The sequence below is a fragment of the Tiliqua scincoides genome, chromosome 8 (assembly GCF_035046505.1).
Source record: "Tiliqua scincoides isolate rTilSci1 chromosome 8, rTilSci1.hap2, whole genome shotgun sequence".
NCBI classification, from domain to species: domain Eukaryota; kingdom Metazoa; phylum Chordata; class Lepidosauria; order Squamata; family Scincidae; genus Tiliqua; species Tiliqua scincoides.
The window spans coordinates 38681906-38704417 of record NC_089828.1 but is presented as its reverse complement, the minus strand read 5'-3'; the positions used below and the strand labels follow the sequence as shown (position 1 = coordinate 38704417).

The following is a 22512-nucleotide window of genomic DNA, read 5'->3' as shown; positions in this document are numbered from 1 at the left end:
AGATGAACAGGCCTTGCTGAGGGAGAATCAGCATGGCTTCTGTAAGGTGCTGGATCCCACCTCCAGGGTAGCTCGCCTGTTCAACCTGCAGAGGTCCTCTCTCCTGCCAGCAGCCTCCCCCACTACAGCAGACCCTGGGTCATCAGCAGGTCTTGGGCACAGCAGCCACACTTCAAACTCCAGTGTCTCCAGCAGTCCTTTAGTCACAAAGTCAGTCAGAGTATCCAGGGCAGAGTCCAAAGTCAATAAGCCAAGTCACAGTCCAAGGTCAGATTCCAAAGCAAGTCAGTCAAATCAGTCAGAGTATCCAAGTCAAAGTCAATAAGCCAAGTCAGTCAGTCTCCTCTCCAACCTGCACTCCTTCTACAACCCACACCCCCCCCTCCTGTCTCAGGTGCTCCTTATATCCCTGAGGGCCCTATTGCCTTCAAGTGGCTGCAGCTGTACAGCACACTCTGCTGGATGCCCAGGCCTTACCCTTAAAGGGGCCACTGCTGACACCACATCTACCTCCTCACCAGATCTTCCAGGATTCCTATACATATGGTGGTTATGACATCTGCTTATCTTACATGGATACTAAAGAACTCCCCCCACCTTCTAGAGGCACCCTGCTGGAAGGAAAAAAGGACACAGACTCCAGAGGTGGGGAAGAGAAGAAGCTGGGGGGGGGGGCAGCCATAGGCCAGATTCTGCCCTGCCTGCCTGCCTGTCCTCCCTCACTCAGGCTGCAACCCTCTCCACACTATCCTGGGAGTAAGCCCCATTGGCTACAATGGGACTTCTGAGCAGACAAGTTGGTTGGAGCTCTCAGGCTGCAGTCCTCTCCACACTTTCCTGGGAGGAAGCCGCACTGACTACTTGTGAGTAGACCTGCATAGGAGGGGGCTGAGGCTGCAGCCCTCCACACCTTCCTGGGAGGAATCCCCACTGACTACAGCAGGGCTTACTTGTGAGTAGACCTGCACAGGAGGGGTCTGAGGCTACAGCCCTCCACACCTTCCTGGGAGTAGTCCAGGGACTACAGTGGGGCTTGCTCGCGAACAGACCTGCGCGGGCTCCCACTCACCCGTCCTTGCGCTTGACCTTGAGCAGGCTCCAAGGCTGCCATCCCAGGCACCCTTTCCTGGGAGTAAGCTTCATCTGCTGTAATGGGGCTTACAACTGAGTAGACACACAGGATGTCTCCTCTGCTGTGGAGGAAAAGCCTCTCCTTGCACTGAGTGGGGACCTGCTCAGGGAAAGGCGGGCTGCAAGGGCTCGCAATGGCTGAGGAGGGTGGCTCAGGATTGACTGGTCGTCTGCCAGTGAAGGGCCCTGAGCCATTCCAATTGAAAAAGCCAGGAGCCTGCTGGATGCTGATTGGCTGAGCCTGCTGGAGAGTTGGGGAAGGGAAAAACAGGGAGCTTAAGCCTGCAGAGCAGGCAAAATTGAAAAGGGAAACCAATGCGGGGCAGGTGGGGGTGAAGGGAGAGGAGGGCAGTGAGCTCAGGGGGTGGAGGGAAGCAGCCTGCCCTCCCAACACAGGTACATCCTGTCACCCCCTTTGCCACTTTCACCCGGAGGAGCCGCAGCAGACAGCTGAAAGAGCCGCATGTGGCTCCAGAGCCGCGGGTTGCCAACCCCTGTCCTATAGCATCACCAGCAGGTGCCTGTCAAGTCTCTGCTTGAAGATCTCCATTGAAAGAGAATCCACCACCTCCCTCAGCAATCTGTTCCACTGCCGAACCGCCCTTACTGTCAGATATTTTTCCTTGATGGTCCAATCAGAATCTCTTCTCTTGCAGTTTGTACCCATTGGTTCTACTTTCAGAGGTTTCTGAGAACAAATTTGTCCCTTCTTCCATATGACAGACCTTCAGGTATTTGAAGATCACTATCATATCCCCTCTCAGCCTTCTCCTCTCCAGGTTGAACATACCAAGTTCCCTCAACCTTTCCTTGTAGGGCTTGTTCTCCAGCTCTCTGATCATCCTTGCTGTTCTCCTCTGATCCTGCTCCAGTTTGGCTGCATCTTTCAGGTGCCTAGAATTGGACACAATACTCCAGGTGAGGTCTGACCAATGCGGAGTACAGCGGAACCACAGCTTCTTGTGGCTTGGAAGCTACGGTTCAACTAATGCAGGCTAAAATTGCATTTACCTTCTTCACAGTCACATTGCACTGCTGACTTATGTTCATCTTGTGATCCATTGCATCTCCAAGATCCCTCTCACACATTGTCCTGCCAAGTCAGGTATCTCCCATTCTATACTTGTGTCTTTGGTTATTTTTGCCTAAATGCATTCCTGTTTTTCGCCTACCTTGCTGTTCCTGTTGATCTTCATCTTATTCATTTCAGTTCAGCATTCTATTTTCTCTAGGTGTTCCTGAAGGCTTTTACTGTCTTATATTGTGTTTGCTACTCCTCCCAGCTTGGTGTCATCTGCAAATTTGATGAAGCCCCCTCGTGTCCCTTCATCCAAGGAATTGATGAAGATGTTAAAGAGAACTGGGTCCGAGACAAAGCCCTGTGGCACTCCACTCTAAACCGAGCTTCATTGACGAACACCCTTTGTGTATGCGAATCCACCTAATGATTGTATCATCTAGCCCAGGGATGTCAAACTCGTTTCATATGAAGGGCCAAAGTTAGCATTCATGGTGCCTGCTTAGGTCCGGAAGTGTCCGGGAGCAGAAAGTGTCACTTTTTGACATTAAGCAAAAGTGATATCATTAAGCCTGAAATAAGCACATTGTTCTCATATAGAAACTCAGCTGCAAATGACAGAAGAGAAAATCTGCAAATCTTGTTCACATTTTCAGGATATGAGAGAAACCAGTTATCAAGCTGAGGAACTCATAACAGGGGCTGGATAAATTGCTTCCGGGGGGCCACATTTGGCCCATGGGCCTTATGACTCACTTAATCTAGCCCATATTTTACCAACATGCTATTAAGGGCCCAACATGTGCACCAGCGCTCCACTGGCGCTGACAACCCAGGCTGTCGCAAAAGTGCTGTGCTAACAACACAGTGCTAACAACATGCCACTGGTGCTGAGCCCAGCGCAAGTTGAGGCTGGCCCTCAGTGCCCAAAGACGGACACTGAAAGCTCCCAGCAGTAAGGATGGCTGGCAGCCGGGCTTTTGGGGACGGAGAAGGGCAGGAAGGGCGCAGAACCAGGCAGGGGAGGCCGAGGGGAGGAGCAGGCCCAGGAAGGGGCAGAAATGATGGCAGGCTCTTCTAATCCCCCTTCCGAGTCGGGAAACCCCACATGGTTCTTCTTGGTTCTGTACCCACTCAATAGCTAGTGCATATTTGAGGCTCATTAGACCCATTGGGGCCACCTGGGTGTTACACAGGGTAAAGGAACTTTTGTTTCCTTACACCTGGTGCTACCTACCTGGCCCCATAGGATACAATGGTCAGCATTTTGACACTGCTGGAGTCCTGGGAAGGATAGGATTTGGCTGTAAGATGTCATGTGGAACCTTGTCAAATGCTTTATTGAAGTCAAGATTACATCCACACCATTCTCACAGCAAGCAATCGTAGAAAAAGGAGATGAGATTTGTCTGGCAAGTTGTATTTTTGATAAATCCATGCTGGGTTGTGCTGATCACTGAGTTGTCTAGATGTGTGCAGACTGTGTGTTTTATAATTTGTTCTATTTCCCCCAGTATTGAAGTCAGACTGTCTGGGTCTGTAATTTCCTGGGTTTTCTTTTTCCCCCTCTTTTAAAAGATTGGAACCACATTAGCCCACTAGTCTAGCGGCACCTCCCCCGTCCTCCAGGAATTCTCAAAGATAATTGACAGAGGCTCTGCAAGTACATCTGCAAGTTCCTTTAATACTCTAGGGCTGGGGTCTGCAACTTGTGTTTTTAGAGCCGCATGCGGCTCCTTCAGCAGTTTGCTGCGGCTCCCAAGTGGGGGCTGGAAGCAGGGGCGCCTTCCCCGTGGCCACCGCCCAGCCAGCCCAGCCCTGAGGGAGCCTCTCTCTGGCACAATGTGCTGCAGGCACTGGCGGCTGGTGAGTGTGGGGTCGGGGCGCCGCCCTTGCCCATAGCAGCTCCTTCGGCAGGCAGGGGCAGCGGCACTCTCCCGCACCTGCTCTCTGAGCCCCACTACGAGCAGGCACCCGCAGGCACCCCACTGCGAGCAGGCGCGGGGGAAGCAGCTGGGCACCTCTTCCCTGCGCCCTTCCTTCCTTCTCCCTGCAGCGGCAGGGGGCTGCAGTGGCCGGGCAGGGAGAGCTGGTGGCTCATGGGCTCAGCGGGGAAGGGCAGGTGAAAGTGGCAAAGGGGGTGACAGAGTGCCTCTCTGTCACCCCCTTTGCTAAACTAATTACTATGTAAAAATACAAAGGCATTTCTGAGGCAGATAAGCTGCGCTCCGAAGCCTCCTCTGACCCCTCCCCACAACTTGGAGTGCTCAGCCCGAGGTGCGCATGTGCCTCCCCTGCACCCAGGCTGGGCTCTTCTCACCCTGGCGCCATCCCCCTGGCACAGAGCAGGCAGGGAGATCCTTCGGCTCCATCCCTCTGAGTCTGGCAGGCTTCATTACGCCCTTTGCCTTAATGTTGCCCCCCTCACTGCAGAAGAGATGGGGTGACCGACCCTGGAGCTCCCTGGAGTGTGCCTGCAGGGAGTGCACACTTTCCTGGGAGTAAACCCCATTGAACTGAATGGGACTTACTTTTGAGTTGGCATGCCTACTTTTGAGTTGGCATGCCTCCCTAAGATTGGGAGCCAACTCCGGAATCAGCCCCTCTGGCCTTTGTGCGATTTCTCTCCTGGTCATTGCGCCTGAGCATGGAAGTCAGTCCCTCTGAAACCAACAGGGCAGACTTCCCTAAAGAAGTCTGAGGGTGGAGGATTCGATCCTAATACTACACACACTGACTAAGGAGGAAGCCTCATGGAAATCAGAGAGGCGCTTATTTCTGAGTAAGCCTGCATAAGTCTTCCCATTGCTTCGATTCAGCGCAAAGCAGCATCTGTCAGGGTTTTTTCCCCTCCCCTGACTCCACTTTGGAGTCAAATGAAATCCCATTGATTTTAACACACTATAGGTTTTTTATACATAGCATAAAGATTAAAAAAACTATATATGCAGTGTTATCTTCATTTTAGATGTCAGGAGGCTTTTGTGGCTCCAGAGGTTTTCTTTTCTCCGGAAAACGGGTCCAAATGGCTCTTTGAATGTTTAAGGTTGCCGACTCCTGCTCTAGGGATACAGTTTATTTGGTTCAAATGACTTGAATCCATTTAGGCCAGTTAAGTGGTTTCTAACTAGTTCCCTGTCAATCCTAATCTACAGACCTGTGCTGTCCAGGTTTTCATTAGGTCTGTTGGATGTATGCATATCCCCCCATCAGCCAAGGATCCAGCATCCATATTTGCATAATCCTCCTTCTGAGAGAAGACGCAAAGTAGAATTGAGCAGCTCTGCCTTCTCTTTGTCACCAATTGGTTATCCAAGAGCAATCCCACACTCTCATTTCCACTTCTTTTGGGCTTACCGAAAAAGTTCTTTTTGTTGTTCGTGACAACCCTGGCCAGAATCAGCTCATATGGAGCTTAAGACCCTCGCCCTACAAGACTGGATTACGTGTCTGTATGCCTCCCTGATGATCAGTCCCATCTTCCATTTCATTTTTAATCTTCATGTCACTGCTAAGATGCTTGTGTAGTCATCCTGGCTTTTTGAGGTGTCTTCCCCTTTTCTTTTTCATAGGAATTGTTTCTGACTGCGCCTGTAGAAGCTGCTTTTTAAGGAGCTCCCACCCATCTTGGACCCCTTTTCCCATTAGTTCATCAGCCCATGGGATCCTACCTATAATTTCTCTGAGTTTATTAAAATCAGCTTTTCTGAAATCCAATGTACAGGTTTCACTACATATTCCTTTTGTAGTGAATCATAAGATTGAGAATTCCAGCAGTTCGTGATCACCACTATTGTAGACTCACCTTCCACTTTCTTGAACCTCTTCACTGGGTGAAGACCTGAGGACTTGCTTGCTGCTGGGGTCCTTGCAGCTCTTGGTGAACACCTTGCTCAGTCGTCTCCTTCCGCTGCAAAGCTTGCTGGGAGGAGTAATGCAGATGAGCTGCTCCACCTCCAGATGTTCTGCCTTCCTCCTGCTGGCAAAGAGCTGAGGGCTTGCTTGCTGCCAGGGTCCTCATAGTGCATGGTGAGCAACTCGCTCAGTTGTCCCCTTCCACCACAGCCTTGCTCAGTCATCGCCATCAAAGTGTTCAAAGTATTCTGAATGTTCAAAGCACTTTGGTCCTGATATTTCACACAAACTGAAATTCTGTGCAAATTTGATGGTTCCTCCCAAGGCAAAACACCTGAAAGGGAGCCAAATGGTGCCTGCACACCCCCACTTTGGATAAATCACTATATAACACTACATCAGTAGCTCTCAAACATGTTAGCACCAGGACCAGTTTTTAGAATGACAACCTGTTGGGACCCAGCAAAAGTGATATCATTGACGTGGAAGTGATGTAATGGCCAGAAGTGACATTATTAAGCAGAGAAATTTTTCACATCCCCCATACAACAAAATCAAATCTAATTAATTAGATAAGTAACAGTGCAATCCCATTTTCCTCTGGAACAGACAGGCCAGGAAGCCTGCGCTGTATCCAGTGCAATATAGGGGCCCGAAGCGGCTCAGCTGGAGGTGAGGGGAACTCTTTCCTTTACCCCAGGTAAGCCACCACAGCCCCAGTGGGTCTCCTTGGACACGTGCTACCTCTGGCGGTGGCATAAGTCTGAGGAGAGCGGAGCAGCTTGCAGCCACTCTGCACTGCTTGGGGAACGGGTTGGGATTCAGCATAACAGCCGGATCCCAGCCCCGCCTCCCGCTCCCCACCCGCCCACCCTCAGGACTGACCTCTGTCCACCCTCCCTCTGCCCCGAAATGCCTCCCTCCCACCACCTCCCTGCCTCCTCCCCAGACCCTTGCTTTAGCTGAGCTTGGCTGATGCAGCCCTCCCTCCCTGAGTCAGTGCAGAGGCTGGATTCAGCCTCCACGGGCTGGTGCACATCCCTGCCCAGCCGAATCTCGAGGAGGCGCAAATGTCTATGGCTTTATGGCACATTTGTGACCTTCCTGAGCTGGTGCAAGGGACTTGTGCCAGCACAAGGCGCACTCAGGATTATGCCCTAAGTAAGTAAGGCCCATAGTGGACACAGAGTTTTGATAGTGTTCAGGGAGACAGAGAATGAGAAGGCTGGAAAGGAAAGGAAAGGAAAGGAAAGGAAAGGGGTTTGAGAAGTGATGCCAATCCTGACACGGCTGTCATTGTGGTTCTTTGGATGCAGCCTGGAATTGGGGGGGGGGGCCACCTAACAGCCACAGTGTATAATAGTCCACACTCAGCAAGGCAAGGTGGAGATGGTGGAGAGAAGGACAAACACAAGGCTAGAAAGCCAAGGGATTTTATAAATTTCTGCCCATGTAATCCAGGGGGATCCCTAGGTAGGGTGACTCAACCAAGAGATTATTAGTTAAGGGCCCCTACTGGGTTCTGCTTTGTTTCACTATCCAGCTGAGGGCGAGGTAACTAGTTGGCTCAATTTTTTAGATTGAAGTTCAGTCATGATGTTGGTGAAGTCTGCTGGAAGTGTGAAACCTTTCCTTTGTTTTACAAAAGTTGTTTCCCCCAAACTCAGGAGAAAAGTGGTTATAAGTCATCAAATATGCTGTTCTAGCTGGGTTTAAAACTGGAGAGCTTCATCTGAATTTCAGCGGTGTGAAAACTCCATTAACATTTAAGATATAAACAGGGTCTCCATTCAAATTTGGAGCATTAACTTCCATGGATCTGGGAGGATCAAGATCAATTCATTGGAATCAGAAAGTTTGTGGCCTGTGGATCTGGGGCTTCTTGCCATTATTTCTGTGAAGTAGATACATTACTAATCTGGCCCTTGGTATCTACGCAAGCACCTAGCACCAAGTACACAATTTTAAATGCATGTTCACCTGTACAACATGAATGGAAAGAGAAATGAAATACTGACCATGTGGTGGTGATTCCATTTCCTATACAGATTGACACTCAACTACCACAATTAACTGTTAGTTTGTAGACTGCCTCTAAACCTGGAGATTCAATTCAGCTATCCTGGCTTATAGCCAGTGGTGGACCTCCCCAGCCCCACACCCTGGGGCAAAGGTCAGCAATGGCACCCCCTATGGGATGTTGCTGCCCCCCTGCTCACAAATCTAACCCCCCCCCCCACTTACCTGGAGTGCTTGGTGCCTTGTGCGTCTCCAGGATGCATCGGGGAAGCCTCTATGAAGTTCCCCAACACTTTAAACTGCTTCTGGAAAACTGGAAGCACAGTTTCCGACCCTGTTTGGAGCCTCAGAGAGGCTTCCATGGGGTCCTAATGTGTGTGAGGCTCTGCGACCAGGGTATTTGCCCCATAGAATGAATGGGAGATCTGCCACTGCTTATAGCCATCTGTCACTTATCTGTCACATGGAGTACCTTGCAGAAAGAGATTCCTCATTCACAGGGATAAAACACTTGTTTCTAAGGCCCTGCCTCTACATGTTCACTCATTTCCATCTGAGTATAAACAAATGCAAACATTCGTTAATACTTTGACAAATTTTTTTTTAAAGTTCTGGAGGGATTCTCTGGATAAGATCAGCTGGATGGCATGTTGCCTGTTTTTTTTCTCCAGGGCCTTTTACTGGCTCCAATAAACGTTTGCTGCTCCTTTGGCGCTGAGCACCTGTTCTAATTAAAAGCATTTGCTTCCTGGAGTTCCTATTTATCCCTGCAATGGGAATGGCTGATTGGGAAGTTTCTCTTCCCCCTTACCACCCACAAAGTTTTGGCTTCTTAACTATACAACTGCATTGCTGCGTTTACCCATTCTAGGACGTTACTGTAAACACAAACTTTTAATTCACATTTGGATAGAGAATGTTCAGCTGTAAATATCTAAAATGGAAGGGACCAAGTTCACTCTCAGTCCTTTCCTGGAGGCCCTGATCTCTCATCTCAGGCCACAGGCAGATCACACGGAGATAATTTCTGTACCTAGTTCCAGGGATGGGAACTCAAGTCAGGTGACCTGGACTTGAGTTGCAAAAATATGCATTTTTGTTTTCGCAAGTGAAAAACCTTGTGGGGCCATCATTCAAACTGTGCAAGCAGCAGGGAAATTCCAGCCACGAGGCAGGGAAGGATTAATGTATCTGAGCAAGACGGGGGAGGCAGGAGCAAGCTCTTTTGCCCATCTCTGATAGGAAGGAAGGAATCAATGATCATTGAACTAAGGATACATTAGTTCTGATACATTCTTTGGCGGAGGGAAGGCAGGAAGAGGAGCTGAAGGGAGCTTGCCTTATGATTGGCTGGAGAAGTCCAGAGAGGGGCAGGGAGGTGGGAGAAAGCTCTTTTGCCCATCTCTGATAGGATGGAAGGAACCAATGATCATTGGACAAAGGATGGGAGGTTTGAGATTTTCTTTGGCTGAGGGAGGGTAGGAGGAGGAGGAGTTGAAGCAGGTTCTTACCTTACGATTGGCTGGAGAGGCCCAGGGAGGGGGAAGAGACAGGGAAGCCAATGGGGAGGCAGTTCAAAGAGATCATGCTTTCTGAATGCATGGCTACTTTTGTCTCCATTGTTACTTGGGCGGAAGAAGCCTCATTGAATGACTGGCAGCAATGGGACTTCTGAGTAGAGCTGCCAAGGATCAGATTGTTCTGTTAAGCCTCCCAGTTGCTGCATGTGACCCTCCTCCCTCTCACCGCTTCTGTCCCAGCTCTCACACAGTCCTTCCCACCCCTCCGCCCTGTTTATAGATGGGCAGGGACATCAGGGGAGTGTTCAAAGAGAACTTTCACACATACACACACACACACCCCTCGGCAGTAGCCCTGTTTTTTCACAGTGGGATTTTTATTGGGGGCAACCCAATTTGAGTCCTTTAGAGTTGCGGAAGGGTGACTCGGTGACTTGAAAAGTGCCCCCATTATGACTTGTTTTCAAGTCAATTCACTGGGAGGGCAGTGACTCTAGATTTGGCTCAAGTCATGCTGCACTGGGTTTTCCCATGCCTGCCTAGTTCTCAGAAACTGTCAGGTTATACCTGAGATAGAAGTATACCTGAAACTTTATTTTACTCCTAATTAATTCTAATTTATGAATTTTGTACCTGAAAAATTACATATTTGTACTGTCTCCTGCCATTAGTGATGGTAAATACCTTTCAGCTCAATTCAGAATATTTACGAGCGCTTTTCCTGAGAGGTGTTTCCAGTTTGTAATCTTGTAATCCATGTGCATGGCATTTGGCAAATCTTAAGAAGCCAGGTCCCTGTCTCAGTGGGCTCACAATCTGAAACTGACACGAGAGATAACAGAAGTAGGGAGAAGTGGAAGATGGGATAAACTAGGAAAGGATAGGCGATGATTTCATGTGTGCAAACAGGCTACTACACAATAAAAATGAGTAGATGCAACTCAGAATGCAATCCCAAGTCCCTTGTGCTGACCCAGTTGGATTTCAAACATGCCATAAAGCACATTTGTGCTTCTTTAGAAGTCTGCTGTGCCGGTGCAGGGAGGTGTGCTGGCCTGCAGAGTCCAGATCCGGCCTCTGCGATGACAAAGGAAGGTGAGTCTGCTTTGGTTGAACTTGGCTGGCGCGGATGTCTGGGGAAGCATGGGGACCGCAGGGAGGAGCTGTTCTGGGGTGGGGGGAACATGGGCAGGCAGAGGTGGGGCCAGGATCTGGCCCTTATGCCGAATACTATCCCCACTCCCAGGCAGCTTTGGCCAGCTCCTGGTTGCCTGGATCTGCACCACCTCTTTAGGTGGAGCAGATCCAAATAGTTCCACTGGGACTGCAGTGGCTTTCCATGGGAAAGTAATTCCCCTTGCCCCAGGCTGAGCTGCTTTCAGCTCCAAACTCATGCTGGGTACAGGGCAGTGCTGGCCTCCCTATTCCAGTGCAAATTAGGATTGCACTGTCCAATGTATACAAGGGCCAGTTTCCACCAACCTTTCTCCAAAACGTACCCAGGCAAGCTCTCTGTCCTCACTAGGAACCAACTATCATCGACTCTGCTAACCCCAATTAGTCCAGGTACTAAAATTAACCATCCAAGAGGTCTGGTGCCCTTGTCCTTGTGCCATGGCTTGAAGAGCTGACAAACAAAAAGATGTCCTCCTTGGAGGGGGGTAACCTGTCACCTGCAGCAAGCCTGTAATAAATATCCCTCACCTGGGGGCACGTTGGTTCATTTTGCCTGGCAGTGGATGTAATTACTCCACAAGGTGGGGCTTATCTAGTGCAATGGTGTGTCTGAAACTTACAGCCTCTCTCTATCAGTGATAGCTGTGAGGTGTGAGGAAGCAATGATTCAATACAAGTTATCTCCTGTTATTGCTGTGATGCTGGTGCATGCCCTCTAATGATTCCATATATGTGCTTATGATTGTATTACACCATGGGCATTGTAGTATTTCACACAATTTCTCTCTCTCTCTCTCTTTCTCTCTCTCAGCAACACACTTAGGAACAAAGGCTGCAATCTTAACCACACTTTCCTGAGAGTAAGCCCCGTTGAACAAAATAGGACTTACTTCTGAGTAGACCTGGTTAGGATTGTGCCCAAAGTCAGATTTTAGATACAAGTTAGGGCAGTAGTGCAAAACCATTGAGAGAACTGACTGAAATAGAGATGATTGCTGGAGTCATGGTCTGAATCTCAAAAGAATACTAGGTCCTGTACTAAGAAGGAGAAGAGCTGATCAACTCTTTGACACCAGTACCTTCTCCTAAGGTGCAGAATGCCTTGACAATGAGAATGGGCTTGGCAGTGAGGTCCACCAGGAACCTGAAATCAGAGTTGGTGCCCCCAGGCCAAACTTCCCCAAGGGCTTGGGTCTCATCAGGCTGTGGACCTCTTGCCTGTCATTGCCTACCCAAGCCAATTTTTGAGTTCCTCTTAAGATTAAACATCTGAGAATTTTCAAAGGTAACCAAATGACTTTCTACACTGTAGAAAGTGTTTCTCAAACTGTGGGTCAGGGCCTACTAGGTGGGTCACAAGCCAATTTCAGGTGGGTCCCCATTCATTTCAATATTTTATTTTTAATATATTAGACTTGATGCTACCATGGTATGTGACTGCATTTGGGGAAATGTGACAGACCTGTACTTTTAACAAGCTATAGCTTGTTTAACAATGTTAGTAAATGGGACTTACTCCTGGGTACGTGTGGGTAGGATTGCAGCCAAGGATAGTTAAAAATTTTCCTGCTTAATGATATAACTTCCAGTCATTACATCACTTCCAGTTGGTCCTGACAGATTCTCATTCTAAAAAGCAGATCCCGGTGCTAAATGTGTGAGAACCACTGTTCTACAAGACAAGTCACAGTCTTCAGAGGGGGAGAAAGTTGTCTGGGGTATCTTGCTTTAGTAGGTTGTATCAGATGTAAAAAAAAAATGGCAAGATGGATGCAGAAACAAGGGGAGAGGAGCTGAGTCATTTTGAACATTCATGACTAAGCTGGGAGGAGGATGGGATTAGAGAGAAGGACAACTCTGGAGGTATCGAACAGAGTCCAGGGAAGGGAGGGAGGGAGGGAGAGAGAGAGAAGAATATAGGTTGATGAGAGCAAAATGAGTGTGCTCTCATTTGTTGCTAACTTGTTTCAAGAATGGCATTGGCTTCCAGACTTTTCAGCTTTAGGGGCTCTCAAATGGGGATATCAAATGATGCAATTGAAGTTTTGAGTTTTGGGGAATTTTTTAGTCTTGGTGAAAGCTGAGGTGACCAAATGCCAAACTGGCCAGAGACAAAGGGGAGGGACCTTAGATCCGTGATAAAGCAGACCTGCCAATTAGTAATATTTTCATTTCACTATTGAATTGAAATTTTCATTTCACTATTTTCATTTCAATTTGAAATCATCTCAATATAATGCTTTAATGGAAAGTGCTAAGAAAAAGGCTCATCTGTTCAGTGGCAATCCTGGTCCTGGTACTGCCCAGGGCCAAGACTGCAACCTGCTCCCCTTAGAAGGCCTTTTGAGTGCTGGGAAGGCTTCATCAGCCCTCAGAATGCCTTTTAAGGGCTGAAAAATCACTTCTGGTTCCATGGAGGAAAACGAAAGTGATGTTTTAATGTCCTTAAAAGGCATTCGGAGGGCTGGTGAAGCCTTCCCAGCACTCAAAAGACCTTCTAAGGGTTTAAAAACATCACTTCTGGTTTCTGTTGTGAAACTGGAAGTGATGTTTTTTGGCGCTCTAATGCCATTAGAAGGCCTTCAGAGGGTTGGGAGGCAGTGTGGTCATCACAACGCCTCTGGGCTTTCGCCCTGAATGACACAAGGAAGGGCGCCACAGGGGGGTGATGGTGGTGTGGTGCCCAGGCATTTGTCCTCCTTGCCCCCTCCAGGTACGCCACTGCATCTTTTTTCAAGAGTTCTCTCCCATCTTGTAACATTGGTTTATGCACACTGATACTGCAAGACATCCATGCACGTTATTGCATTGCTGCCTGGGAATTGTGTTTGTCTTTGTATTATTTGTCTTTGTATTATTTGTGTTTGTCCAGAACATTCTCACAAGAATATTGGTTAGTGATCGATGATTGATTGATGTAACCTTTACTGGCATATACATATACATGAAAATAATATGTGAATAAAATTCAAAATTTATATAAGATCAGGAGATGGCTCCACAATCCATAAATGCATGGCACACACATGAAAAATCCAATAAATAGTGCCCTCATTAGCTGATCTCATACAGGGCTAAGCTTCCAGTCTCATTTCCCACGTACTTATGACTGTGGCAACAAAGCAAGAGATGTTGATAAGAGTTTCTCCCTCCTCTACTGACAAAAGTGCTTGTAGCACATCTGCCTCTGCCCATCCCTGGAAGCGTGCTAGGATGGACATAAGATGTTTCTGACACTGGATCTTATGCAAGGGACAGAACAAAAGGATGTGTTCAACTGACTCCACATGGTTCAGATCACAAGGACAGAGCCTTGTGGAAAGAGGTATCCCTTTAAACCAGCCCCATAGAAGGGCTGAAGGAAGGGCATTACATCTTGCCAACATGAAGGCTCTTCTTAACTGCAGATTGTACAGCTGGGATAAATAAAATGGCATCCTGCCTAACTGAACGGGTACATGAAAGTGCAATGGAGAGCAGGAGGTGTTGGCCAAACTCTTTAGCTCTTGACATTCAATGTGCATGATTTTCTCCCTGACAGCACTATATGCTGCTGTTTGACGCATCATACCCAGACACTTAATATCAAGACCAATTGATTTTAACTTGGTATGTAAAATGGCGACCCCACAAGGCAGGATCGAGTTTGATACCAGTTGGAACATCAGACTATCATTGACCACATTGAAAAGGATACCAAGCCAAAACTTTGCAAATCTTAGCCATGCCAGTGTGTTCATCCTGTTAAGACCTGATTCAAGGCATAAAACGGGGTAAGGGACACATCTCCGCATGTCTAAAATTTTCCTAAGGAAAATAGATTGAATACGCTCTGTAGCTAGATTTAGTGCCTTGAACCAGACCGGAACACCATATAAAACTTGAGTAATAGTCTTTGCTTTGAAAACCTCCAGGGCTAACGGAACATATCTGTTGCCTTGGGTATGATAAATTTGTGCAATTGCTGACGATGAAAGCTTAGCCAAGTTAGGCTCTGAGCTGTGATGGGAAGCCCATGTGCCTATGGTGATATGTAATACACAAGTATTTAAACTGGCGGACTTGCTCAATCTTATTATCCTTACAGATCCAGCTGTAAGGCTTCCAACTCTTTGCAAAGATCATAACTTTGGACTTGGTATAATTAATCTCCAGCTTGTTGGTTGCTAGATATTCAGCACATTTGTTAAGCAACCTCAAAAGGCCAATGCGGGTGCAAGATATTAGAGCCATGTCATCTGCATATAAAAGCAGTGGCACCGGAATGTTACCCAGCGTAGGGCAATGGCTGTTAACATTCTCCAAGGCTGGAGCGAGGTCATTCATAAACAGGTTGAACAGTAGAGGTGCCAGGATGCAATGCTGTTTGACCCCTTTATTGGTAGTTATTGACTGGGACAGAGTCCCAGATTAGAGACACCACACCTTACAGGATGTGTTGGTGTACAGAGATCTAATTAGAAGCAAAAGTCTTTTGTCTATCCCTAGTATAGTAAGCTTGTTCCAAAGCAATCCTCTATCTATCGAATCAAATGCCCCTTTTAAATCAATAAAGGCTACATACAGTCTTGCCTTGAATGCCTTAACTTGCTTGTCAATAAGATGTGAGAGAATCAGGCAGTTGTCAATGGTCGATTTACCTTGCCTGAAACCTGCTTGCTCCGGTCTGAGAATGCAGTGGGAGCTAACCCAGGCCCTGGGTTTATTATATAGGTATCTTGCATAGGTTTTGCTGACAGTTGACAATAAACTGACAGGCCTAAAACTGGTCGGGGAGTCAGGATCACCTTTCTTAAAGATTGGGACAATGCTCACGGTCAACCAATCTTGTGGGATTTGTCCCGTTCTGTTAATTTCAGAGAAAAGAGGAGCTAGTAGTCGTGCCCACCAATCAGGGTCATTTTTCAGCAATTCAGGGGTATTGCATCAATTCCAGGGGCCTTCTTACTTTTTAGATGTCCAATTGGACATCCTCTTCTGGTTCCACTGACTAACCTCTTCTGGTTCCACTGGGGTCCAGACGGGAAGCTCAGATTCAAAGAAATATATACATCCTTCCTGAGAGAGGTTACTACCCAAGAACATTTTTTCAAAGTGTTGTACCCAAAGAGAGAGAGAGAGAGAGAGAGAGAGAGAGAGAGAGAGAGAGAGAGAGAGAGAGAGAGAGAGATTTGGGCTGAATCTCCCTTCAGGTCTTAGTGAGCCTTACAATTGACCAAAAAACTCTGCTATTTTTAGAGAGAATTGCTTGTAATAACTTCCCCCATTGTTCTTGGTAATACCTCTGTTTCTTATCCAGTGTTATTTTACCTAGTAGTTTTTTAAGTTCAGAGTACTTAAGCAGGTACCTGGGATCGTTGGATTTTCTAAAATTGCTGTATGTTTCTCTAATTTGCTTCTTCACATCCTTCCATTCATAGTCAAACCCCTCCCTTTTAGATCCCGTTCTCCGGGTAACCATCAGCCCCATCTTGCATCCTAATTCCTGACAAAGCCAGCTCACTAGGGATTCATAAGATCTAATTATAACTGTAGTATCCTCCTCTCTTAAAATATCTGAAAGGTATTTAGTACATTGAGTTCCCATAATTAATTGTTGGAATTTAGCAGGGGTACTACTATCCCACCGTATTTTATAGCTATGTTCCACACTATCCTCTAGCCTAGTTAAAGTCTCTAATGTGGGGACATATAGGTCCAAAGTCATGATAAGAGGCAGGTGGTCACTCATGGTATTATCACCTATGTAGAAATCTGTCACATCGGGTCTCAGTCTTATAGGGACCAAAATAAAGTCCACCACACTAGCACCCAGGGCAGAGGCATAGGTAAACTCCCCCGAATATGGAAACGCTTTTAGACCAGGGGTGTCAAACTCATTTCATACCAAGGGACGAACAGCATTAATGATGCCTGCCAAGGGCCAGAAGTATTAAACAGATCATAACCAAAAATAAGCACTTTTTCTCACTTAGGGATTCATTAGCTGCAAATGACAGAAGAGAAAATACAGAAATCTTGATTCTATTTCAAGATATGGGAGAGCCCAATTTTTATGTGGGCTGCCCTTGCAGCAGTAACACCTCAGCACTGCTCAGCAGCTGAGAGCATAAGGGCCGGATAAAAAGCTTCCATGGGCCGCATCCACCCATCCATGGGCCTTATGTTTGACACCCCTGTTTCAAACCTTGATACCTTATCAAGGCTGATGCTAAATTTAGCAAGGTCAATTAAGGAAGCATTAAGGTGGCAGTCTTTAGAATGTCTATTAAGCAAGCAGATCGGGGTAAGAGCTAAATACTTCCAATGCCTTATATAAAACCTGCCTTGAGCTGCCCACCCTGGAGCTGAGCTGAGGGATGCAAGCTTTCTAGAGTTTCTACATAAGACAAAATATTGCCCCAGTATAAAGATCGTTGGGTGGAATTAAGGGAAGGGGGAACATAGACATTAACACAAATTAATTTCATCTCAAATACAAATGTCATTATGGCTTGCACTATGCAGCAACCCTGCCTTATCTCCAAATGACTTGAATTGAGACATTTTGTGACAAACATAGCTAGGCCTGCTGAAGGGCACCCCCTAGTACTAACTTGCATGGCTGGACAGGAGTAAGTATTGTAACCAGGAATATGTATTGAATCCTTTGTCCAGGTTTCCTGCAATGTTATAATGTAAAAATCTTAAGATAATCTAAAAGTTCCTTGTCATGATTTTTCTGCCCCAACCAGCTATATTCTATGATAGTATTTTCAGAGCATGAGAAGAGGTGGCATGGGCCAGAGGCAGATTATTTAGTCATTTATCATTTTGTGTCAGGACCTCAATTTCCAAGGTATCAGAAGATACACACATTCCTACATGAGTAGGAATCATTCCCTGAGGCACAGTGAAGTCCGGATTGGGAAGGGAAGGAATTACTGTAAGATCCTCAGTATTGGGACATTGAGCAGATATCTGTGTCAAATAGGTGACAATGTGGTACGTCTCCTCCTGAAGCTCCAAACTGATCCTGGTATCCACTTGGTCATTCTCCGGATAGCTTGCTATGTTTTGTTGTTTCATTTTTAATGTCTCTTCAGGGGCTGGCGTCTCTCACATCATCATCAGTGTCGTTAAGAGTCTTTGCTTTAACTTTGTCCAGATGCTCAGTTGTACTTTGTTCACTCCTTAGAAGTTCTTGTAAATTGTCACTCCTGCCACTATTCAGACTGGCCAGGGACTTTCCCCTGTTGTTTAGGGGACCTTTACAGAGAGTGACGCTGGAGAGGGGAGGCATCCATGAGAAGGGGAGGGAGGCTCCTGAAGGATCCCAGCCTGAGTGGGCAACTTTCGAAGGGGGTCTACTTCTAAGGATGATATTTGAGGGTCTTGTAGAGATAAGCTCTTCGAAGATGCAGGAGAACATTGGGTCAAAATAATGTCCGTTAATTCCTGCCAGACCATCTCAATTTTTTTGACCATCTGTAGTTGATTTTGTCGAGGGAGAACTCTGTATGCCTTCAGAGCCTCCCTGGTTAGTGTGTCCATGTCGATATCCAGCTGGAGCAGTAGGTCCGTGGACTGGGAGCTTGTATCACCGCTGCAAGAGCCAGTATTCTGAGGAGGTGTTGTAGTTTGTGAAGAAATATTAGGCAAACACTGAGTGATATCACCAGTACCTAAGATCTCCTCTGAGCTGAACACAGAATTCCTCAGAAGATGATTCCTGGCACACACTGTGTCTAAGGCTCATCCTGGACCTCTGTGATTGAGTTTGTTATCCTCACAGGGTACCTAGGAGTGGCAGGCATTGTCTCCATTGGGCAGTTTACTTCTGTGTGTGCACTGCTGGTGTCCAAAGTTTCACATGCTTTGCAAAGACGGTCATTTTGGTCTACTAATGCAATAGGCTCCAAAGATACAGCAGTTCCAGTTGAAATTCAACCATTCAGGGGACCGTGCAGGTCATCTTGGGGTCCTGAAGGTTTTCTTCCGTGACGGCAGATTTACTGGTACCTTGGGAACCAGTGATTGAGCCTGGGAGCTGCTGCTGGATGCTGAGCTCTTCCTTTTAGGTTTTCCTTTCCCAGCTTCTGAGTGTTGGTCATTAGGTAAGTACCCTTATGTGCTTTGCCTTGTTGCACTGGAAGCTTCAGTAGTAGACTGGCAAAGCTGTCAGCGGCCGCTTTCATATCAGAGACTGTTGACATAACATCCAAGTATAATGAGGACCAAGGATCAGCTGTGTTTTCAGCATGCTGATTATACTTTTCACCTGACTGAGGGCTGGGCGGCTGGCCAAAATTGGCCAGCCTTGGAACTGCAAAAGAAACTGATAATGGAGAATTCAGATGGTTTCTCTGGAATAGTGGATTAATTTTGCCAAATACCCGGTTTTGGAAAATATTGAATTTTTCAAGAAGTGCTTCCTTTCATGAAGTAAGCGAAGAATCCTGTGAGTCTTGAATTTCAGCAAAATGCAGGAACATTGTGGCATTTGGTGCCACCGAGGGAGCCAGATCATTTCAATTAAATCAATGTTATGTATATCAAGAGAGAGTAGCCTTGATAAAGAGTCAAGTGCTCATGGTTTATTTGTCCATTTCCCCCAATTAAGGGGCGTGTACCAGATCACTAACATCAGTTGATTTCTCAGCAAGCGACGGGCTGAATTCACATGGACTTCTGAACTCATCCCCTCTTCAGACAGGAGTGGGTTTCTTGGATGTCTGAAGTGAGTGTTCAATTGCTGTGCAGGTTGGGAGGGTGAGAGAGGGGGGCTCTGGATGTCCAGCTTTGATAAAATAGAATTGAACTGCAGGCAGATGTATACAATTGTATTCCCCATTGCTAAGGAGTAATCTCCTAAAAAAGTTAAAAACTGATTACTAGTAGCACTCTCTTCCTGTGTCAAGAGTTTGTCATGTAGAGAGGGGAGATGTGGCGACTGTGAGTCATATGTATCTCCCAGCTGGGAGGAGGGGGGCTGCTGGTCTCCACCCTCTGACTCCATGGCTGCCGTGTCTTGGACATCAAGGACAGCAAACTTATTGAGATAAAATTAGGCTCACTCACATGTTGCATCCAGGAGAGTTCATCCAGGTGTCTCTGTTTTGAGGACTTGCTGGAGGAGTTACCATGTTCTGAATGGTTTCTCTGCCTCCTCTTTTCCCCCATGGCCTCCAGTTTCAAAATTTGAAATAACAATCCACTGTATTCCCCGCGTTGTTGGAAACAAAACAAGCGCTACCCATGCCTTTTGGTTCAGGAACAGATTATAAGACCTCCCGGACAAAAAGTAATCCAGAAGTCCTATCTAAGGAAGAAAAAAATGTAAAAACAACTAGGAGCGATCGACAAAGATAACCTGCTAGGCGGCCATTTTCCTCTGGGTGAGTTTGCCCATTGGTTAGTGTAAAAAAGGATGGTTTTGTAGTTTACACACCTGCTTCAAAAAGACATGAGTCAGCAATGTGATGTAGCTGCAAAGAAGACAAACACAATTTTAGCCTGCATTAGTAGAACTGAGAACTGAGAATTCACGAAAAGTGGTTCCCCTTTACTCCGCAGTGGTCAGACCCAGTGGTATACCTGGTGAGGTAATGGGGGCAAATGCCTCAGACTGCACCACAAGCCTCGCCTCCCTTGCAGCCGCTTTATCTTTTTCTTTTAAAGAGAAAGAAGCTAGCAGCTCCACTAGCTTCTTTCATTTAAAAAAAACCCTCCTCCTGATGAAGGAGGGGGCGACGCAAAATTAAGCCTGGAGTGGCTGCAAGTTGTGGCCACTCTGGTTGTGATTCAACGGTCTTCTGGGCCATCCCCCTCCTCTACTCCTATAATGGAGGAGAGGAAATAGGTGACCTAGAGCAGCAGTGCATTGGAAATTGCAAGTCCTGGCACACTACTGCTCTAGGCCACCTCTTTTCTCTTCTCCTATAAAGGAGGAGGGGAGCGGCCCAGAAATGTGCTGCATTGAAACACTTCGGGCGCAAATTGCAGTACTCCAGGTGCGATTCCACTCCACTCTGGGGCCTGGGCTGCATCATTTATCTCCTCTGAGGAGACAAAAGACATGCCCCAGAGTGGCAGCACACCAAGATACTCTTAGTGCGATTTAACGCTGCACTGGGCTGCGTCTTTCCTCTCCTTGGAATTGTGTCAGGAGAAGCTTGAACTCCCAGCATGATTCTGGAAGTGATAGTGGTGACATGATGACATCACTGCAATTTCTTCCGGATTAGGGGCGTGGGGACACAAACACAGAGGTGGCCCCAGGCATCGGAAAGCCCAAGTCCGCCTCTGATCATATCTCCTCAACCTCCTCTTCTCCATGCTGGACATACAAAGTTCTCCCAACCTTTCCTCACAGGCTTGTTCTCCAGCCCTCTGATCATCCTCATTGCTCTCCTCTTGAATCTGAATCTGCCAAGCCTCTTGGCTTGCCTGTTCTAGCGCAGGCTAGGATTGCGCCCTTATTCATCTATGTGTTTAAAGATTTTATCTTTGATGAGGCATTCCACCATCTTACCTAGAACAGATGTTAGGCTGAATGGCCTATAGTTTCACAGGTCCCCTCCTTCCTTTTTAAAGATCAGTGTGACATTTGCTATCCTCCAATCCTCTGGCAACGTGGCCGTTTTCAGGGACAAGTTGCATATTTTAGTCAAGAGATCGGCTACTTCATTCTTCAGTTCCTTAATAACTCTTGGGTGGGTGCCATCTGGGCCTGGTGACTTATTGATCTTTAATTTGTTGATTAGGTCTGAAAAATAGGAATTTGTATTACCAGGGGTAAGTGTTGTTCCTGGTGGAGGCAGGGGGCATTCCTCACCAATTTAATTGTCCCTCACTGCTGCTGCTGGAGACAGGGCCAATGAAAAGGAGAGTGGAGCTCCACAAGCACAGGAATCCAGTCCCCAGACACTACTTGCTGAGCCAGATCCTCATACATTCTACTGTGACTGGTTGCAAACTTGCATCACAATTGCACGCTGTTTGGAAAACTGCTTTGCACATAAATGGGTTTAATGCCCCAGATACAGAAGGGTTTGAACAAGGGAAATAGGTCATAGGAAACCCTAACTACCACCTTGTACTTATGTTTATTCAGTAGACAGAGTGATCCCCTGAAATGTGGTGGGTGGAATGCCCCCTGCCTTCACCAGGAACAAGATTTACCCCAGCTAATTCAAATTCCTATTTTCCCTGGTGGAGGCGGGGGCATTCCTTACCAATGGGATCTACCAGAGCAGTACCCTTTGGAGGGGCAGTTAGATCACTCATTCTCACACCTGCAGAAAGGAGATAATAATAATAATAATAATAATAATAATAATAATAATAATAATAATAATAATAATAATAATAATAATAACTAGGTATTTATATAATGCCTTTCTGGTTATCAGATTACTCCTCTAACTTTATTCAAGGCGGTTTACATAGGCAGGCGTTTCTAAATCGCTCAAGGGGATTTTTACAATCATAGAGGTTCTCTCTTTCAAGAACCAACATTTCAGAATGGATCTTCCTGGTTTGGTCTCACTTCTGGCCTCCAGTTCTCCCACGCAGGCTGACAAGCAGCTCCATCTCTCACATGGAGGGCAGCCAAGACGCTTCTTGCTCACACCAAGAGCAGGTGGAATCACTCAGCTCAGTTTGTCAGCTGCTTCAAGGTCTCGCCATTCTCAGCCATTCAGGGAGCTGCCGGTGTCCTCGAACTGGCGATATTCTGATGTTATCTTTGGGCTAATGGAGGCTCTACCCTCTAGACCAGACCTTCTGCCCACTACTCCTACCCACTACTGG

General features: G+C 46.9%; 1 protein-coding gene across 1 annotated transcript in view; it reads left to right on the top strand.

The window, feature by feature from the left end:
- Positions 1 to 22512, top strand: part of LOC136659276 (uncharacterized) — a 54822-nt gene that overhangs the window by 24988 nt on the left and 7322 nt on the right. Inside the window, exons 2-3 of the mRNA XM_066636411.1 lie at positions 2415 to 2558; positions 3871 to 4015. Coding sequence (XP_066492508.1) covers positions 2415 to 2558; positions 3871 to 4015 — 289 coding nt within the window. The remainder of the gene's footprint in view (positions 1 to 2414; positions 2559 to 3870; positions 4016 to 22512) is intronic.